The sequence below is a fragment of the Thunnus thynnus genome, chromosome 10 (assembly GCF_963924715.1).
Source record: "Thunnus thynnus chromosome 10, fThuThy2.1, whole genome shotgun sequence".
In the NCBI taxonomy this organism is placed as follows: Eukaryota; Metazoa; Chordata; class Actinopteri; order Scombriformes; family Scombridae; genus Thunnus; species Thunnus thynnus.
The window spans coordinates 27,955,946-27,977,786 of NC_089526.1; the positions used below are offsets into that span (position 1 = coordinate 27,955,946).

Here is a 21,841-nt window from a genome sequence, read left to right on the forward strand (position 1 = left end):
GACAATCCGATAATAAGACAAGTGTAGACCATAAAACTGAATGAATGAATAAATAAAAAAAAACATTTTTAAAAAAGCTATTTGAAAACAATGCACATAAGAAATAAAAATGATGGAAATGTAATAAAATAGCTATAACAATAGTGGTAATGGTAAAATAGAGTAAAATAAAAACTATATTCAAAACTAAAATACTACTACTACTACTACTACTACTACTGCTAATAATAATAATAATAATAAGAAGAAGAACAAGAAGAGGAAGAAGAAGAAAATAGAGTGAAATAAAAGACAGACTAAAAAAAACTAGATAAAATAGATTGAAAAGACAATTATGTTTGTATTTTTATTATTATTATTATTGTTATTATTATTAATATTATTGTGTCACGTTTCATTCCTAGACAGTATTGTGTCTGCCCTCATTTTTCAAGCATTTTGGTAAAGCCAAAAACGTGTCTTGTTATATACATACATAGACCCTTTTATTCAATGAATAATTGTTTGGAAGAAAAAATCACTACATTTCCGGTCTCACTTTAGCTAAATTTTGCAACTTGATGCTTCTTTACCTGTCTGATGCAACGACGCCACAAGGAAGACTGAACATACTTTTTAGTACTTTGGAAAACTGTTGGGTTCACTACATATGACAGGAATCTCTGCTCGCCGTCTCTATTTGATTTATTTGCTTGTAGTATTTTGACCAAATTTCATATTCACAAATCCAAATTCTTAAACAAAAAACCAAACTTTTCAGAGCCGACTGTCCATATCAAACAGTAGGTCTTCAATATCTGAATGGACAAACAAAAGTATAACCACTGTAAGCTTTACATACTATTTATTTAACTTTTTTTTAAATTGTTTTTTTAACACAACCTTTAGTCCACCTTGCGTGTTTTTGAGGTGCTGTAGACTTGCTGTATACTTGTTTCAATAAAGCTGTTTTAAAAAAAGGACCTGGCTTCCCACAATGCAATGCGACTCCAAGCTGCCTCGTTTTTTCCTACCCGCTTTCTGAGAAGACCCGCCTTACTCTGTTTCTGATTGGCTAGAACTCGCTGCATGCGTTGATTGGATTGGTTGAGGTAAGAATATCCAGGTCAGAGCCAATCAGAGGCAGAGTAGGGCGGGTCTTCGCAGAAAGCGGGTGGAAAAAAAAACAACTAACGCTTTTTCAACACATGGCTGGTGAAAGCTGTGCTTGCTGATATTTTTCTTCTTAAAAGTTAACCTCACTGCGTTTTAAGTGTGTGTTCATACTTCATTCTGCTGCCAAATGAAAGTCAAAGTCCTCTCGAGGAACCCGGATGATTATGTCCGGGAGACCAAACTAGATATTCAGCGCGGTAAGTGAGAAACTGTAAACTCTGCGATGCTAATCACAGCCTGCTAACAGTTAGTGGTAATGCTTTGCTCTGCAAACAGGAGCTGTAAAACATATCCTTATACTTGTTTTTAATGTGGCAGTCACGCCAGGTACTGTTACAAACTCTGAGGATGTGACTAATAAAAGGTAATTTAACTAACTCAAAAGAAACACATTCGCTGTCTGATATAAACATGAGCATCATTTAGCATTTGTAGGCTATGTATTAGCTAACATTTGATTCATGGTTGAAACACACTAATGTTAGTTGTAAGCAGATGTAAGCCTTTATTAATGTTTTTGTTAACAACTTAGTCCTCCTGTTGTAAATTGAGGATGATGTATAAACAGATCATAAATGTCAAAAGAGTAAAATGCAATTATAATCACATAAGATATGTCTTCATAGAAGAAGTTATAATTGTTAATAAATGCTGTACTTTACAAAGCATTGTCCTTATAACTACAAACCATTTATTAAATGTGTATATATAGTTATTAGTCATAACTATTAGGGATAAAGTGTTAGAAGTAAAATGTTTCTGGGTGAAAATAAAGAATTAGCAAGTCCAGCAGGTCATACTGAGACATATGAAACAAGTGAAAAGGTTGGTTAATACAATATTTGTATGAATTGCCATTGGAAGTCATACATGTCAAGGTGGGATTACAGAATATGGTGAAAATGTTTCAGCTCTATCACAGATATTTGCTTTATCCAGAAATGACCATTAGTACAATGTTTACTTGAGCTCTTATGATTTAAATGTCAATGCATCACCTATAGAGTCTTCTTTTTTCAAGGGTGTGCATTTAATTAAGAATTTTATCACATAAAAATTGTAAATATTTCAAAATTGCATGTGGAAAAACACCAAAATGTATCTTTGTGCCATTTGTCTAAACATAGAATTCATTGTAAGTCTTAAGCCATATAATGAATAAAATGAGTGTTTATGTTATATGCTGTAAGTTTCTCTAGCTTTCTGCAGTCATCGTATTGCAGGTTTGTGGTGAGATTTTTTTAATTGATATCATCATATGTGTGACTACTGTCTGTGTTTTAGTCCCTAGAAACTATGACCCAACCCTTCACCCGTTTGAGGTGAGCAGAGAGTACACCCGGGCTCTGAATGCTACTAAGCTGGAGAGGGTGTTCGCCAAGCCTTTCCTGGCCTCCTTAGACGGGCATAGAGATGGGGTGAACTGCATGGCCAAGCACACCAAGAGCCTCTCCACTCTGCTGTCTGGCTCCTGCGATGGAGAGGTAACTATCTCATTTATACACTTGTTACTCCACAGATAATTGCATTTGTTAAACCTTTTTAGAACTGTGACATAAAGCACAAAACATTAACTGGATGTTTAATTTGATCCTCAGGTGAAAGTATGGAATCTGACCAAACACGAGTGCGTCCACACGCTCCAAGCACATGAAGGTTTTGTCCGAGGAATGGCCGTCCGCTACTGTGGAACATCCTTCTTCACGGTGACTGCTGCCCATCATAAGAATGTTTAGGATTATTACACTTATTTTGAAACTGTTCTCTAATACAGCTTCTGTTCTATATTTCAACATGATGCCTGTAACAGGTTGGTGATGACAAAACAATCAAACAGTGGAAAATGGAGGCACCGGGGTACGGAGAAGAAGAGGAGCCACTTAACACAATTCTGGGCAAGGTATGATCAGTTGGTAATCAACTGTAGTATTTTAATCAGAGCTGTGGCTACATCATGCTAATGTAACATCCTGCTCTGGAAGTCATCTTCACCTCTGACTAGATTTCATGAGAATAAGTGAATTATTATTATTATTATTATTATTTTTATAATTAAAAATGATACTTGTCCCTTGCAGACAGTCTTCACAGGGCTTGACCATCACCAGAAGGATGCTGTGTTTGCAACGTGCGGCCAGCAGGTGGACATCTGGGACGAACAGAGGAGCAGCCCGATCCGTTCTTTCAGCTGGGGTGTAGACAGCTTCAGCTCTGTCCGCTTTAACCCCGTGGAGGTGAGACACCAAATACCCACCACACTAACACGGGCCTCGTTCTGTTACAGAGCGATGAACACTTTTGCCATTTCTACTGTGTACTTATTCTCCAAGCGGTCACAAGATGAATCTAAGGAGTCCATAATAAAACAATCTGAGAAGGGAACATTATTCTTTGATCGACCCCTCACAGCTCCCGGACAAATGCAACCTGAGACGATGGGTTGCAAGTAGATATTTCTTTGTAGTACGCGGTCACAAACTTATTTTAAGCTGACGCCCTGCTGATACCTTTTTTTATATTTCTGGACTGTAATGATCTTTGTGTTTCCACAGACTGAACTTCTGGCAAGCTGCGCCTCTGACAGAAGTATAGTGCTGTATGACATGAGAGAATCAGCCCCACTTAAAAAGGTAGAGTCCCACTGTTCAGTTTTTGCAGGAATATACCTCTTTTTTTTCCTCCACTTTTATTCACAATGATGTAATATGATGTATATCTGCTGTGTGTTTTCATTTCCTCTTTAGGTTATCATGACAATGAGGAGCAACACATTATGCTGGAACCCTATGGAAGCCTATTACTTCACATGTTCAAATGAAGACTATAAGTGAGTCAACCTCCTATCCAGTGGTTCACAGGAATAATATCATAACAGCGCTAATGTTTGTGTCTCTTTGTTTCACCAGCCTCTACACATACGACATGAGGTACCTGGACCGGCCAGTCACGGTGCACATGGACCACGTGTCTGCAGTGCTGGATGTTGACTATTCTCCCACTGGGAGGGAGTTTGTATCCGCCAGTTTTGACAAGACCATCCGCATCTTCCCCAAGGACGGTGGCCACAGTAGGTTAGTACAACCCTTATCACATTTGTCAAAAATTACCATTGCGTCATAGTTTTTTTGCAGCAGTATTAATGTTTAAATATAGCTGATGCTATTAGTAATATTGTTTCTGGGGTCTATAAAGTTTATTATGTTATTTTTGTTTATTCATGATCAGAGTTTGTTTATTGGATCATGTCTTACTCTGTTATTGATTCATTGAGACTTGAGTCAAAAAATGGTTTATCCAACATTGAAAATGTTTTAAAGCCTGATCACTATGCTGTCAAACATATTAAAATAGGAAGGTTAAAAGTCCTAGAACTACAAACTAAACATGGCACTCATCAGGGTTTTCCACTGACTCTGGTTTGTACCGGATAATCCTGATTAAGACTGTAGGCTGTATCGTTGCCTGTTGTATAGTTAATTGTGTGACCTTTTTCACAGTAGGACAAGCACAGGAGGAAACAATAAAATGAATGATGGCTGAATTCCATTTAGCTGCTTCAGTTTCAGGGTCCTGGTATTGTGCATGCTGGCTCACTGTCACACTGTCATCACTAATATTAGTAACACCTGTGCTTTTCCTACAATGACATGGTCGATTGGCTAGCATAGATACTAATATTTGCTAGTTAACAAAGCTAATATTGGGATGCTAACCATTTTAACTGACCTTCCCAGCCACAAAAAAATGCAGCCATTGTCTGATTGCAGAGTGACGTCATGATAGATGCAGTATTGTTGGCACGTTTGTCAAGCTCAAATACAAACAATAGGCACAGTTGTGTCACAGTGGCTGGAGGCACGTTTTAAGGCACAGGTTGGTCACGGCTTTGAATGCTATGTAGGTACTGTGTGTTGTAGAAACAGTTGACTTGACTATAAGCAGAAGTATAGTGTTTTTCCACAGCACATATTTTGACTTGTCACAGCAGGAAAAGCACAAGTGACTCTTGTCGTTATTAATGTTTGATGTACACCTGTGCTTTTCATCATTTGACATGTCTGCTGTGATAAAGGTTCCTTGTTTGAATTTGACAAAAAAAGACAAAATCCACAATAACTAACCTTAATTTAAGACATTTGAAGACCCCTAGGAGTGTTTTTAGCAGCCTAGCATTCCTGTTCAGTGTGTTTAACCTTGTGTTTGCTAATGCTGGATTCTGAGCTTGATTTGGCTGTTTCCTAACAGCTAATGAAGGCACTGTGTTGCCACATTTACTTATCTTTTTTTTTTTTCCTCTTTTTGGTAATCAGGGAAGTGTACCACACAAAACGCATGCAGCACGTCATCTGCATAAAGTGGTCGGCAGATAACAAGTACATCCTGAGCGGTTCAGATGAAATGAATATCCGACTGTGGAAAGCCAATGCAGCTGAGAAACTAGGAGTGGTAAGTGCTGCCTCTCCTTCCCTCTACGCAGAGACCGATAGCACACACTGATTACACCTGGCGACTTAGCTAACAGGCCAGGACGGTGTCATTGCTCAAGAAAGTGCATAAACTCCTGCTTTCCCTTTACATGCAATTTCATCTTAAACATAGCTTTTTGATCGCTTCATGGTTATTTCTCACCATATTGTCTGTAATGCATTAAACGGTTAGCAGCTATATTTTCCTCAGCTATCAGACTTACTGTATCTCTCTCCAATGTATTACCTGACTTTGTTTTATGAGCTGCATTCTTCAACACAGCCGTGGCCCTGTGCCCACCTCAGCAGGGTAAGAGTGTGTGTGACTATGCCAGGAGAGACGGCACTACTGTTGCCAAATGCCCTGATGGATGCTGACTTAGGGTAGAATCACTCTCAATAAGTACAATGTACCAATTGGCACAGCTGCACTAGCGGCAGGTGGAAATCCAAAAAAACTCCAAAGCTCGTGCAGTCGTCCGACAAACCAGTAACAAAAGACTCAAGCTGCCAGATCATATCCTTTTTCAGACACATCTCCACTGACTCTTACTGTCTCTGGGTTAGTGAGTGCCACATACAGATGGGTGACAGATTAAAGGGAAAACCTGAATAAATGAGTGAAGAAACATGACAAATGCAGATGCCTCCACACAGGTGCACTGGGTGCACTGCATGGTACAATTAAGCGATTAGCATCCAGTCATGTTCTGGCATGTATAAAAATGCTGAGCAGGCCTAGTTGATTCTGATTTTATATCAAGATGGCAAGAGGAAAAGATGTAAGTGACTTTGAAAGAGGGTTCATTGTTGGGGCAACGGATGGCAGGAGTTTCAGTCACAAAGACTTCTCAGCTGGCTGGTGTTTCAATAGAAACAGTGACGAAAGTGACATCTGCATTTACATCTACGAGAAAGTAAATAAGGTTGGAAATTGTGGCCGACAGCCACATTTGATGACCATGATGTTCGTGCATTAGTGCGATATGTGAGGAAAAACAAAAGAGCAACTCTTCCTCAGGTGACTGAGAGTGTCAGTGCAGGACGTGACTGTGTCGCAGACTGTGTCAGCAAAAACTGTCCGTTGACAATTACATTTAGAGGGATATTATAGTAGGGCTGCAGTGCATAAACCTCTTATTACAAAGATGAATGCACATATGAGAGTTCAGTGGTGCAAAAACCATAGGCACTGGTCTACAGAGATGTGAAAATGGTCAGATGAGTCATCCTTCACCATGTTCTTGATAAGTGGTCGAGTACATGTGTGGTGTAAAACCAAGAGAACGGTACAGGTGTGAATGCTTGACCCCTACAGTGAGGGGATCTCGTGGCTCTGTTATGCTGTGGGAGGCATTTTGCTGGCATGATTTGGGTCCACTTGTCCCCTTAGAGAGAGGGGTCACAGCAAATCATTATACAGTTGTTCTGAGCGATCACCTTTATCCTATGATCAAACATTTCTATCCTGATGGGAGTGGTCTCTTCCAGGATGACAATGCCCCAATTCACAGGGCATGAGGGGTCACTGAATGGTTTGAGTATGAAAATGATGTGAATCATATGCTATGACCTTCACAGTCACCAGATCTCAACCCAGTTGAACACCTATGAGGGACTTTGGTCTTACATGTTAGACAGTACTCTCCACCACCATCATGGAAACACCAAATGAGGGAATATCTGGTGAATGGTGTTCGACCCTCCACTAGAGGTCAGAGACTTGTAGAATCAATGCCAAGGCACATTGAAGCTGATCTGGCAGCATGTGGTGGCCCAACACCTTACTAAGACACTTTATGTTGGTTTTTCCTTTTAATTTGTCACCCGTCTGTATATTTTATTCAGATAATATAGGCTGTGTTAGCAGAAATGATGGCCCTAATGTTATGTTATGCTCACCTGTCAAATAAAACCTCCTTTAAAATGCCGGGAAGTGTTCCAATGCCCCAAATACCAGTTATGGCTGAATAATAAAGATCAATGGCATCTTGTGTGCCATCTCCAACAGCCATCTTTCATTCCTAATCGGATTCACTCTTGCTTATTCTCTTAATGCAGCTCCAGAGTGGAAAATTGGCCCGCTTTTGGCACTTGTTTTACTGTCACAGTGTAAGAGAAGATTTATTCGCAAGCTTTGCACTTAAAGAGATCAGACAAGGCCTGCTCTTATCAGCAGTTTAAATCAGCCAATCACTTAAAGCGGGCCACTCTGAACATAATGAAGCATTAACAATCAAGTTGTACTGAAAGGGTCTTTAATTATCAAGAAATGCTGAAATGCTGAATCAAGGGTTTGTCTCTGTCTAAAGGCATCCCACTGGACTGATCATGACTTCTTTATCAGCTGCTGCACTTTTTTTTTTTTTTTTTTTTTTTTTTTTATTGGCGTAACTTTTCATGCAACATTTGACTCCACTCTGTAAATTTGTCCTAAACATGTGGAATTAATCTGCTCTTATTTTAAATGTATGTCTTTAGACAGGAACAGACTCATTATAACCAACTGATCTGAGATTGGAAAAGCATCTAAATTGTTTAGAAAAGTTGGGATTGATGATTGACATTGACTCGCTCTGTTACCGTTTGACTTATCAGCTCAATTAATTTAATGACCTAATATTAATCGATTGACCATCAGTCATGATAAGTCAGTTATACGCTCACCGAGTTGATTGCTGACATCTGGGAACAGGGCGATATCGTCTACACATGCTGCATAATGAAAGCGGCACGTCAGCAGCAGCGGCTTCAACCCTCCGTCAGCGTCTACACCGGAAGAAGCGTTCAGCCACAGTTCGGCTGTGTAGTCACCTGAGTTTTGGCTCCCCAATACACAATCAATGTAGCTACACATGTTAAAAGCCTTTAAGAACCTTCCCGTACGAGCGAAACGAAAACCATTACACTGTTTAAACAGCCGTATTGATTAAAGTAGATCTGTTCCGAGATGGACGACTGAAAAACGCAGCTGAAACACAACCTGCATTGACGTGTGTGTAAGAAACATGAGCAGTCAGACAACCACACAGGTTTTCACCAAACCTGCAGGTTAACTAACTCAATTTATTTAAGTACAAAATTAAAAAACTATAAACATCCATCATAATTGCTGTACCTCTGTACTTTATGAATCAGATAATGACTAAATTGTTGGCTTGTTTACAACCTGTCTGATTGATGCTCATTTCTTTCCTCCACTGACTTGTCACCATGCTCCCCAGTGTCCACAGTTACATCAGTGAATACAGTGTTATGATAACTTATAGAAATGAAAGCCAAATCTTTAACAATCTGACCCAGTTTTTAATAATTCTGGTAACTGACAGTCTGATGAATGCCTCGGTGAGTAAAGGTCAGTGCCGTGGTTTTGATCCTACAGAGCAAGTATCTGAAGTATGTTTAGAGAGTCAGAGTGAAACCTCTTCCTGATTTATGCAGCTCTGCTTGTGGCTGCATTTTCCCCCCTCACAGTACAGTACTACCTGCACTCTGTTAAATCTGCTTCATCAGCCGTTAAAACACCCAGTCACGACTGTTACCATCGGATGCAGTTTTCTTGAAGCTGATTTTTGTTTGTTTGCTTGTTTTTCATCTAGACCAGATTTGCTGGTTGGTTATAGTTTTCAATATTTTCTAACAGAAGTAGGAGTTTTTGGCATATCTGCACCGAACGGGTTGCAACTTAGTTTTTGAGCATCAATTGAATTTCAGTTTCTGCTGTCGTCTTTCTGTAGCCTGGTCAAACTTTTTGGAAAACACAACAAAGTAAATTGAAATGTATCGCTAGAGGTGACAAAATCAGACAGTTTTCTTTTTCCGCTTCCTCACGGCTGTCTACACTCATTGTTCTTCAGCAGCTCTTTGTCATCATGTTTAACGTGTAAGAGTGCCCACCGTTTAATCTCTCTGTTGCGATTGCAAACCCATTAGATCCAATGTTTCTGTGTCCTTTTACTAAATTTCCTGCTAGATATCTAATGATCGTTTCTCTAAATATAATTCTTTCAACCAAAATCAAAACGAAACATCCTCTGCTGTCTTATATCCATGTTGTTGAGATTATACAAACAGTGTTTAGCAGGCTAACCGTGTGTGTATGCAGGGGGAATAAGTTTAGTCCAACAGAATCAGCATCTAACAGCTCTTCTCCAACAAATTGAATCCGAGACAAATCATTGCTTTTAATTAGAATAAAAGCCTTCCAGTAGGGCAGCCTCAGCCAAGACGAGTCCGAGGAGCCGCTGGTTGTTATGAGAGATGGAGAGGGAGGGATGTTGTTGAGCTGGTGTCTTCACTTTTTAACAGACATTGATTCAGTTTTGAATGAGCAGGTTGTCAATCTGCAGTTACTGCTTACTGTACAGGCCAGCGTTTTATGATCAAGACAGCATACAGTAACCGTCACTAATTGGTGAAATACCACCTGAGCTGAGTACGAGATGTGTCTTTTTAGGCTTGCATGGTCTTCTTTGGATGTTCTTTTTCTTTTCAGACAAATTAAACTGTATTTAGTACATTCAAACGACACATTTGATCCACAGTGCTGAGCCTGTTTTTGTACAGTAAAATTAGATGATTTGATGCCTCTCGTGGTTACAACAAACCCACCTGTCACATCACTTCACAGAAACAAGGAAGGCCTGTGGAAAACACATGAAGAAATGCTTCATTCCTGGAAAAAGGAACACTTCTCTCACCATAGAAACCAAAGACCCTATAACTTACATCACTTACAGTCGTGCTACAGGAATAGACATAACTTTACAAGTTAAATGCCTGTAATGAGACCACTGACTCATCTCCAGGGGGAGTTTCAGCAGTGCAGAGTCAGCGAGGGTCATTCTCTGTTTGCAGCTGTGTGTTCTGATCAACAGTAGAAACTAATAAGACAACAGCAGTGTTTGTTCACATGTCTAAGAAGATATATCTTACCTGAAAAGTCTACTTATGTGGCCATGAAAGGACCTCTTATGGCTGTTGTCTCTAGAAGTACTGTGACATTGTTCTAGGGAGGAGGTCCAGGATCATGATCTTTTCCTAGCAGTTATATTTGCACAAACCTTACACAATTGCAGATCAGAAAACAAGTAATAAATGATATATTTACACCCTACTTCCCCCATGTCAAACAGCAGCTTACAATCCTCCATAATAATCAACAAAAATGTTACAGAACAAACTGTGTATGCTGACCTATTAGCAAACTTTTAAGCCAAACCTACCCAGCAGTGTCATTTCTTCTAGCATAACATAACTGAATCTGTGTAGTGGAATGAATCAAGTCGAGTTGCATTGTGGGCACCAGGTTTTGACAAGGAAGAAGTTGCTTTCAAATGTTTCAGCACCAAGGACAGCACTCAGCACTCTACGTGCATCGATTGACTGATGGTTCAGAACCACCACCGATAGACAGCGACAGACCAGCTGTCTTTCTTACACGAGAATAACATAAACATAAAATAGACACGGCTGCCTACATCACTATACAAGGCCTATTCATTCCAGTACAAAGTAGACAGTTAGTGTTGTGGAGTAGACACTCTACAGACAGTGACACTGACAGGTGCTGAGATGCAGTAAGCATGGAGTTTAACAACAGATTAATCTAACATTCTGACGGATTCTTCATAATCAAAAGAATTAGTTAATAAAGACTAATTATGGATATTTCACTCACCAACTGTTGTCTGTGCTCAGCCTTCTGTAGTTTTGTGTAACGTTAGTCCATTTGTGTATTCTACCACCCTCCATAGAACAAAATAATCTGAAACCTTGTACTTATCACAGTCCCTTTTCAAAACTTCATCCTCCTCTCCTTCATGGTGGCAAACCTGCCAACCTCTTTGTCAGTGTTCATGTCCCGCTCAATTCACAGCAAAGTGAGTTTGAATTGTCTGGCTTCATCAAAGGCAGAAACACAAATAGCTTTAAATGAGCCTCAGATGGCTGAAACTTCATCTTGTGAGTTTCATTCATCACAAACATAAAAAGACACGAATATCTCATATTTTGGCTAAAGTTTTTAGTGAAGTTAGTCATAAACTCTGAATCGCTGCTTCTTTCTTTATAGAAAAAGTTAAGAGAGTTAAGCTCTAATATTCCTGCTGCGCTGCCCTGTTGGGTCGCGTGCTTCGTCCCCAGCGGGGCTCCGACTGAGCGTGGGCCCTGCGGCGGTCGCCCCCTCAGGCCCAGCGGTCGCTCTGCTTATGTCTGCATCGATTTTGATCCTTTTTTTTTTTTTTTTTACTTTCCATTATGAGTCTGACAATGTTACAGGAGTACAATGCTAAAGCTGAAAATGCTCTTTCAAAAACCCAGTGCTATTAATTATTCCCATAGATTACTAAATGATCACAATGAGAATGTTAACAAAACATGCAGCAGTCACTTTGTAGCCTTCTCCATACAAAATTTAAGGTTTTTTTTTTTTAAAGTTTTAAGATAAAGAAACCTATACTAAAATATGCATTCATGAATTCTGCAGTCAAAATGTAAAAATCTGAGAAGTAATTTGTGTTTTTTGATGTTTTGTCCAGCCATTCCATTATTGTGCATATTCCACATTAGTTAATTTGCGATTTGATTAGATTTTTTTGGTCAGCCAATGTTTCCTCAGATGGGTTCTGAAAACACAATGAAAAGCACCTATTTGGTCATTTAGTTTGGAGGACTTGTAGCTCAAAAAATCGTCAGTGTGTAGACATCGTTGTCAGTATTGAGGGTAGTGTGTCCTCTTTCCTAAGAAGGTTCCATCTTGGTCCACTCCTTGTCACATTTTTTCTCACACTTTGTCCACTCTTCATGTCCCCAATCATTTGTTCCTGTTTGTTCACTTTCATATAAGCAACTCTTCCTCCCTGATGTCTTGTAGCTGGCCCCCAGAGAGAGGGAGGCCGCCAACTACAGTCAGAAGCTGAAGGAGAAGTTCCAGCACCACCCGCAGATCCGACGCATCGCTCATCACCGACATCTACCCAAGAGCATCTACCACCAGACCAAGGAGCTGAGGGTTATGAAGGAGGCTCGCCGTAGAAAGTGCGTATTCATCATTAGAATATGAGCTCATTTAGCTATAGGAACGGCATGAAGTCCCCTCTGTGTCCGTGTAAAGGTGATGGTGACTTGGGCTGCTGCCAGGATAGGTATGACCTATGCAGTCACACCCGCCTAATGGAAAATCTCACAGATGGGACTGTCCCCCTATGACATGGTCTCAGTAGGCCTTACATACTCATTTACAGCTTGTATGGTGGATTGATTGTCCCAGTATGCCCTGCCGTCCAGTGATTCATAGCTCAGTCTGTGGCTTTTTTTTTCTGTAATTACTGGCAGTATTGTGATACATCAGACGTGTGTTTGGACTGTGAATGATTTACTATCTGTGGTTTATGCATTATTTTCAGGGCACATTAGTGAAGTCAGTGACGTAGGTGTTAGGTCAACAGTCTCATATTCAATCTCTTCTTCCACCTTTCTGATTTCTGACCTCACCCCCCTCCCTCTCCCCCCTCCCTCCCTCTCCTGAATATTCTCACCAGTAGACTGACTCGTTCACGGCTCTTCCTTCTTGTTTTTCAGGGAGAGAAATGTCCGCAAACACAGCAGACCAGGAACTGTGCCGGTGGTGTCTGAGAAGGAGAAGCACGTTGTGACTGTGGTCAAATAAACAGATGTGAAGAAGAGTGCGGAAGACCCAGGAGCTGCATTAGAGAGGCAAGGTGGAGCCCAAGATCACAACCTCATGGGACATGTTCAGACTGCTCTCACTTTACAATAAAAAAACGCAGCATTTGGGCAACTGTGGGAACAACTTTCAAGTGACACGTTACTTGAAGGTACAAGGACACATACTGTAAATGCATATTAACAACAAATCAAAACGTTCTCCTTCCATCATTAAAGAAATAGTTTGACATTTTGGAAAATACACTTTCTAAAATGTTACACTATTCCTTTAAATCAAAGATCTTTGTACATTAACACAGTGCAGTTGTAAGATTCCCTTTACACGGGCTCTGATGTAACTTCCAATTGTGATACTATACTGTCCATGTCTGGCTTTGAGCAAGTAGGCATTTTCCATCACACCAAAACCAGCACAATAATTTGATAAATTTCAGCAGATATAAGTGTCCACTGTTTAAAGACTGTCGGTTTACTTGGCGCCTATTTACACAAATGCAAAAATCATCATTCTCCATGGTTTAATTCAAGACTAGTATTTCCATGAATGAGGTTCAATAAATGTGCTACAGTTGATAATTAAAACTACCAGAGATGGCGTAAAGCTGTCAGTTAGCTTCAAATGCACAAGGTTATATGCTATGTTGTCCAAACACATCTGTGTTATAAATTCCAAACTCGAAGGTGAGTCAGAAAGCCTGATGTCACAGCCTCCTCCTGGCTGGATCCCCAGTCTTTCTCCAAGAACTGTTTTTTTTGCCTGTCTTCATAATTTAAGAGGGAGAAAAATGTACAAATGGGGCTGATAAGGGCTGCGCACTTTGGAACAGTCTCTCCATGAAGGCATTCATGAATGCCTTCAATTCATAAATACAAAAAGTGATGGAAGTAACTGTCTAGAGAGAGTTCAAACCCTGCCTGAAGGTGGCCCTTCACTGTGTAAAGCTGCTGTTATTGCAAGATGTTTCTGCCCTGCGATGTCAGAAAAGGGATGCCAGATGTTGTTGGATAATCCAATGAGCATTACTTTTGAAGCATTGTGGGGCCTTGGAAAACTTTTATTTATCTGCAGTGGAATTTTTTTATTTTCTTCTTTCAACCATTCTACCGGACATCAAATCCTGAAGTTTGTAAAATAACCGGCCTAAACAAGCGCATGAGTGAAAAAACAGCTAGTTAACATTTCTTACGTCAGTTTTTCCCTTTTTTTTTTCTCCAGGTTTTGAAATTCCTCATGGGATAGGTAACATTTTTTGTAGAGAACATACTTCACTCGAAATCTGTATGTATGTGATTGACACACTGTCTGCTGATGTGTATTTATAATAAACCTCTAAACTAATTCATGTTTTGTTTACGTGTCATTTGGAAGGACACATGAGCAGAATCACAGGTGTCAGACTTGACACAAGTTCCCTCTTGTTGTTTGACGTGGTGCTAATTTACTTACAGCCGTAATGAGGTGGAGGCTCTATCCTCTTAATGTTGTCCTTCAAATCCTATCAACACTGCAGCCTGAGAGAGAGAGAGAGAGATGTCTTTGGGAAAGGGTTGGGGATCAAGGGAGGGATTTTAGTCCCGAGTCAGAACTGAGAAAGGGGCAAAATGGTTGGAGTCACCTCATGAGTGTGGAAATGGTCTGATTACGCCACAAACATGATGGTGTAATCAGACTGAAGCATCAGGGTGTCTCCAGCTGCTGAAACAGTACATTTTGGTTGTACTATCTAAACGCCCCGTCCTGTTCTAATTACTTCATTCTTCTGTAAAAGGGCTGCAACTAACTATTTTTTCATGATCAGTTATCAAAATCTGTTACTTACTCAATTTGTCCGTCAATCATTCGGTCTATAAAATGTAAGAAAATAGGAAAAAAAATGCTCATCATAAGTTCACAGAGTCCATGGTGATGTCTTCAAATGTCATGTTTTGTCCGGCCAACAGTCCAAAACCTAAAGATTTTCAATCCATTATTAATGAAGACTAAGAAAATCTGAAATATGTGACATTTGAAGAGCTGGAACCAGTGGCTGTTTTTGCTGTACAAGTCACAATCAAGTAAAAAAAAAATGTTTTCACAGTGACGTGCATAAACACAGCTGACGGGGTTTGTGTAATTGTTTGAGCTCAGTTTTCTTCCATGCATCATCACTGAATTTCTCACATCACCCGGCAACAAAGCCACTGTGTACTGTACACTGCATAAAAACACAGCACTGACCGGTGTTACACCATATTTGGTCACCCATCACATTCTATGACCTCCAGTGTTGGAAAAAAATACTTAGATCCTTTACTTAAGTAAAAGTATCGATACCACAATGTAAAAATACTTCATTACAAGTAAAAATACTGCATTTAAAATCCTACTTAAGTAGAAGTGTAGAAGCGAAATTTACTTAAAGTACTAAAGTAAAAGTACTAATATTTTGTGCTTTTACTTTAGTACTTTAAGTAGGATTTTAAATGCAGAATTTTACTTGTAATTGAATATTTTTACAATGCGATATTGATACTTTAATTAAGGATCTGAGTACTTCTTCCAACACTGCAGGTCACAGAATCTGATAGGTCACCAAATACCGGAACCACTGTCACACCTGCAGTTACAGTCACTGCAACTACAGTCATATTCTGTATTTATCTTGCCACTTCACATTTCCCCCTCTCACAGTGCTCATGATCTGGTTATGAAATATGCATGAAGCCTTTCCTGGCAGCTACAGCGCTGCTCCAGCTGCACACAGCCCTTCCAGTCCGCGTTTTTGCGGCTGCTATCTGCCTGCTGTCAATGAACATCCAAGCGCGTCCTCTCGGCTTTATTCTTCTACGTGTTTCCATCGCTCCGCCTCTTCTTCCTATCTGGATTTTTTTCCCCCCCTGTCTCTCACACGCTCTCTCTCTCTCTCCCCCTCTCTCTCTCTCTGTCTCTCTCTCTCTCTCCCCCCCCCCCCCTCTCTCATTGCATCCATTTTTGTGCATTTAAGAAATCTCCAAGAATTACCAACCTGGAGGAAAGCGAGCTAAGCAGAGTGACAGAGGAGGGTTAAGGACTCCAAACGAAAACAAACAAGGACGGACCTGGCATCTTTTATTCCAACATGCGAGTACAACCTTTCTAAAGGATGGCAGCGATGGGTTAGACAGGATTTAACATGACTGCAAAATAAAAGGCAAGAGTTGTTTTTTTTTAATCCTCTGTAGCCTCTTTCTCCTACTTTTTCATCTCTGGATGGATGGAGGCTTGTGTTTGGAATACTACCTGAAGGTTGTAACCTACAGCCTTTGCTCTTTGCTTCTTTTAAGGGCATCCATTTCTAATCTTGAGTGTTTTCTGTGTCAGTAATGTTCATGTGTAAATTTGGCGTTTCAGCCTGCAACAGCTTAAATACTGCGAGCCTCACGTTTGCAGGCAGTCGGCTGCAGCGTATTTGCAAACCTCATCATGAGCATTAAATAGATGAGGATGAAGCCTGTAATTAATATTTTGACGCTTATTTCTGCAGCACAGTGTATGTGCATGATACTCCTAACTAAGATGTCATGCCGTCTGTAGCCACGGTGTCTCCAGCAACATCCCGACCGCCAATTTGAATTTTGACGGCATGAAATGTAACAAAAAAAAAAGAGAGAAATGCTGCTGGTTGACGCTCCTTTTCTCGTTTTTTAGCCACTGTGTGTAAAAGATGTCTGCTCCACAAGGGCCCCGGGGCGGCGCTGGCCCTGCTGCTGCTGCTGCTGCTGCTGCCTCAGCGGCCGGCGCCATGCCGGAGATGCCGGACCTCAGCCACCTCACCGAGGATGAGAGGAAGATCATCCTCGGTGTCATGGACCGACAGAAGAAGGAGGAAGCGAAGGAACAGTCGATGTTAAAGTAAGAAACCGCGTTTTGTTTGTTGTATATGTAGCGTGGTGATAGTGGGGGAGCTGCTGCTGCTGCTGTCATATAGCTAACCCCGGGTGTTTGTGGGGTTATTACCGTGTGAATTTCTATAATTGTGTCTCTGTGAGATACTGGTGGCTCATGTTGCCTCTTTGACATCCAAGCTAGAGCTTAAATAGTCGACTAGTAGCCGATGGGGGGCCGAAGGTGAGATGAATCTTTCCCTCGACTGCTCTCGACCCCCCCTTTTTTTAGAAAACAGCCTACTTTTTATTGTAACGGTGGAGTATCGTTTCTCTAATGCGGCATGCTCTCCAACCTCTTTCCTCCACTTTTGTTGTATAGCTGTACTATGATGGGTTGGGTTAGCAGCAACGGGCGCCATTTTTCACGTAAAAAGCACGCCAAATGGCTTAACCTTTCCCCACGAACGTCACCGAGATTACACAATATGACACTGGAAAGATCATTTAAGGTGTCCTTTGTGGCGATGGCGCACGCAGGGTGTGTGTGATTTCAACGTTAAAGTCTCGGTGGAGATCCTGCCCCCCCCCTAACACCACCCCCACCACTACCCCCTCCCTCCTCCCTGCTCCTCTTGTGTACAGATGTCGCTCAGAGCGGTTCAGCACCACGGCGCTGTCCACTGTAGGGTTTTAGTTTTTAAGGTGGACCGGAGTGTTTCCGCCGTCATCCCTTTAACCTTTACTACGTGAGCCATAACTCTGTTTTATGGCGGAATATTACACTCTGCCGTCTTGCCCTGGTTATAAAAACACACTCACTTGATGTATTGTTAATTAAACAAATTATTTGACCTTCCAGGCTAATGAGGAGAGAGGGATTTCCGGGCATTGGCTTTAAATGTTTCCATCCTGTTGATTTTTTTGTTAGTTTCCCTTCTTCATTGAAAAAGATGCACATGCTTGCACGCTTGCATGTAGATAAAAGCTGATCTTTTTACAACAATGCAGGCTACTCTCACTCCTAATACTTAGCACTTCTCACTGCCTTTCTTGCTTGCTTTTTACATTTTAGTGCAGCAGTAATACAACCTTCTATATTGTGTCCAGGCTGCTTGCTGCAGCTGATAACTGATGAGTAAATCTATACAAATCTCTGCTAGAGATCTCTGGCAACTGTACTGGTGCTGTCGCCTCCCAGCATGGCCAGTAACTTCAGTGGGTGAGGTGTGTGCCTCTGTCACTGGGAGCTTTTAAGAGACATTAGAGCGGTTGTTTTCCATCATCAGGTAAATGTTTGCACTAAGACAGCATTCCTAATGGAGAGAAAGTTGTGCAATCCCTACCTAGTCCTGCTGCATGATAAACATGACTCATGTACTCCAAGACACGGCTACCTCAGCTGTGTGAATCATCCAGGCCTTTTCCGCCATCCCTCCCCTTTATACTGCGCCCCCCCCCTCCTCTTCCTCCCCTTCCTCCCCAATAGCTGAGTGTTTTTCCTATTTCTCTTTCTCTGAGGTAAAGGGGATTGTCAGTTTTAGTCACTCTTAGTCTGACAGTGATGTCAAAGCCGTGTCATGACTGAGCATGGGCAGAAGAGGCTGTTCTTTGCAAGGCACATGACTGACTTACTGTCTCACCATAATGTTAGGTAACTGATTGAAGGCCACAAAAGCTGAAGGCATGCAAGATGTCAGGGGGGTCAAAAAGTCCTTTGTGCTGATTTCTTGCGTGCTAATTTGCATGAGAATTATGTTTCCAGTATGGCTTCTCTCCTGCATGCCTTGGTTACTTGGAGTTTCATCTCACCATCATGCTGTACTGCAGATGCATATAACAGCTGACAAAAGAGGTGGAGTTAATACCATTTTGTCGTGTTTGTTGAAAGATTCTGATCAGTCGAAAGTGTGCAGGAGACCTCTTGGTCTTATAGTAAAGTTTTGGTTCAATATTTCGTACAACATATTGGTTAGTTTTACTGTGTTTGTTCTGTCTATACGGACAAGGTGACTCATCATGAGTCATCAAAACAGTAAATCCCCACTTTCTATACCTTATGAATCACACAAGCACAACATATCCTAAAGCAGCGTTAATATGCTCAGCCCTGGCGTAGGTACAACCGCAGCGGATTAACTTGTCATTGGATGGTTCGTAGCATTTCCAGCAGTGTCGGAAACAAAACACCCACACCGCAACATACCCAAACCCTATAGCCTGTGCATCTGCGCTGTCGCAGTCACGGTCCAATCCTACAGCAGCTTGGATGGCTTTTCGGGAAAGTGGCAGTTTGAACATCGAAGTGTGTAATCTAACAGAGGGAATCCTGGGAAGATGGAGGGATGGAGAAGAGAGAGAGAGAGAGAGAGAGAGAGAGAGAAGCCTCCAGCTGCAGGGCTTGCCAACTTGCTGTCATCTCACTGGAGGTGCTACAGAGAGCGTGGATGGAAATCCAGCGCTGCTGACTCGCATGTAATTAGCTCCTCTCTCTCAGCCTGCTCATTCTTAGCAGGCCTGTGTATGTGGGTCTGCATGTAGGAAAAGTGCTGCACCAATCAGAAGTCCATATGCTGCACACCACATTGAAAACCATTAACATTGTTCAGTATTAGAATTATAACCTAGAAAGCTCATCAGAGCTGCACACATAAAAGTATATGTACAGTAGTTCAGAATCTCAGCATTTGTACTCACACAAATGTGAACAGAGTCGTCACTAGTTAAGCATGGCTCCAGGTGCATTTGTTCCATTAAACAGGCCCCGCCAGAGCTATCAGCTAGCTTGGCTTTCCATGCATCAGTGAGTCCCTGAGCAGTACAGTAATGATGGTTATGGGACCCCCAACCCCCCACCCACCCAGACACAGCGTATCCTTCAGGCAGGCATCAGCTGCCTGCAATGGGGTGACCCACAGAATGCTCAGAGCTCCACTTCTCCTTTCTCCCTGCTCCTCCAGTCCTCCGGGGCTGCTTCCTGGTTCTGCTTGGTGGCTTGGAGTAAAGGGAGTGGGGTGGGGAGAGAGTGGTGATGCTCTCCATCCTAACTCTGACTTTCCCTGTTACACCTCTTCGCTCTCTTTGTCACCCCTTCTATTTCTCTCGCTCCATATAGTGTTACCTGTATTATGAAGGCATGAGCTGATATCTGAGCAGACATGCGCACACGCATTCTATCCCACCACACAAAGATGTTTCAACTATAACCTTTAGATGCTAATTACCATAGCGTGACGCTATGACTAATTTAAGCAAAGAGTCTCATGTTTTGCTTTCTACTAACATCCCAGTAAATATCCCAGTCCCTCTTCTTTCCTCTTGACAGTGTTCAACTCATGGATTTGGGGGACTGTGTCATTTGCTCAGGCACCTCCTTTGACAGTGCTAATTATACTGGCTGCCTTGTAGGAGGGACTCCCACTGAGCTATTCCAGGGCTCTGAGGTGTCTGCTGTTCTGCCATCTAGTTGGACACCCCCATTTTTGTTTCAGGAGACACAAAAACGAAGGATGCCCCGAGTGCCTCTAGTGTTTCCTGTAGCTGGGACCAAAATGTGTAGAGGGTTTTAGGATGTTTTATCGAAGAGTTTAGTACATACATTTAGTATATACATTTAGTTTGAACCTATATTTGAGATCATTTTTGTCCCAGAGATGAAAAAACATCTTAAAATTGTCTTATTGACTTAAACACTGTTTTCATTTAGGGTGTCAGTATTATTATCCATCAACTTTCACTGTAATTGTATCATTACAATTGTAGATTGACAACTCCAAGCAAAATGTAATGAATTCTAACTAAACTAGATGTTGAATTAGTTCACTGTTTGTCATGATATACATCAATATTATCAATATTAAAAAAATATCTTTAAGTAGTGATACTGTGAAATTAAAGGGGCACTCCATTTATTTTGTATTACAGTTAATTGAACTGGGGGACTGTGAGAGACCGATTTAAAAGAAAAAATGGTCAAAATCGAAGCAGCAGAGGCCGAGTTATGCTGACTTTTAGCTTCTAATATGGATCAAGCTCCAAAAACATAGTATCCTTCAATTCCCATAATGCAACTTGATACTCTTTTTTTTTTCTTTTTTTAGACCCACCATGCCTGGTAAGAGCTCACGTCTTTCAAACTCCATGCCCCAGTTTTTAATGTCAACTCTCTGTACAACATTTGTTGTCTCCACGCCCAATCATCAGGGTTATTTTTTCAGAAATGGGAAAATTCCTTCCAGAGCCACAGAAGACATAATATAACTATTTTCTTAACTCTTCATGATGAGACAACTGATCTTGATGTGTAAAATTGGTCGAGTGTCCCTTTAATTTCAGCCTTATTTCCCAGTGCTATTTTCACATTGTTATACTGTAACTATTTATGACACCATCACTGTTTATACTATTACATTACACAGTACATCAGGAGCTAATTATTATAAAACATTATTTAATCTGGACATTTCATAATGAATGGAACTATCAGTTCTCTCTACAATGAGTAGTAAAAAAAATGCATCACGTTCCTGGTTAACACGGAACAGTTATGGTGAAAGGTGCAGCGGGTTTGTGTGTGTGTGTGTGTTCAACATGAAGAGCATTGACCTAGAATTAGCTTTGATTGATTACATCCCATTTCCTCTTTCTGTTACCCCCACCCACCCCTCTTTCCCCACCACATATGCACA

General features: G+C 41.1%; 2 protein-coding genes across 2 annotated transcripts in view; both read left to right on the top strand.

Annotated features, from left to right (window-relative positions):
- The first annotated feature begins 1,146 nt into the window (after window positions 1–1,146).
- Window positions 1,147–14,649, top strand: dcaf13 (ddb1 and cul4 associated factor 13). The gene is made up of 11 exons (XM_067602353.1): window positions 1,147–1,352; window positions 2,440–2,639; window positions 2,754–2,861; window positions 2,966–3,055; window positions 3,234–3,389; window positions 3,708–3,785; window positions 3,900–3,982; window positions 4,062–4,226; window positions 5,466–5,601; window positions 12,496–12,659; window positions 13,203–14,649. The coding sequence occupies exons 1-11, from the start codon at window positions 1,283–1,285 to the stop codon at window positions 13,288–13,290; spliced, it is 1,338 nt and encodes a 445-aa protein (XP_067458454.1). The 5' UTR covers window positions 1,147–1,282; the 3' UTR covers window positions 13,291–14,649.
- Window positions 14,650–16,723: 2,074 nt separating this feature from the next.
- The window catches only part of LOC137190681 (regulating synaptic membrane exocytosis protein 2-like), a 43,745-nt gene continuing 38,627 nt past the window's right edge, over window positions 16,724–21,841 (top strand). Inside the window, exon 1 of the mRNA XM_067600204.1 lies at window positions 16,724–17,181. Coding sequence (XP_067456305.1) covers window positions 16,994–17,181 — 188 coding nt within the window. The 5' untranslated portion in view covers window positions 16,724–16,993. The remainder of the gene's footprint in view (window positions 17,182–21,841) is intronic.

Excerpts from the sequence above, each read along its gene's own strand:
- dcaf13 (XM_067602353.1), top strand. The coding sequence starts at position 1,283 with ATGAAAGTCAAAGTCCTCTCGAGGAACCCGGATGATTATGTCCGGGAG. Across the intron at positions 3,390-3,707 it reads TCCGCTTTAACCCCGTGGAG|ACTGAACTTCTGGCAAGCTG; the intron begins GTGAGACACCAA and ends GTGTTTCCACAG. Across the intron at positions 12,660-13,202 it reads AAGGAGGCTCGCCGTAGAAA|GGAGAGAAATGTCCGCAAAC; the intron begins GTGCGTATTCAT and ends CTTGTTTTTCAG.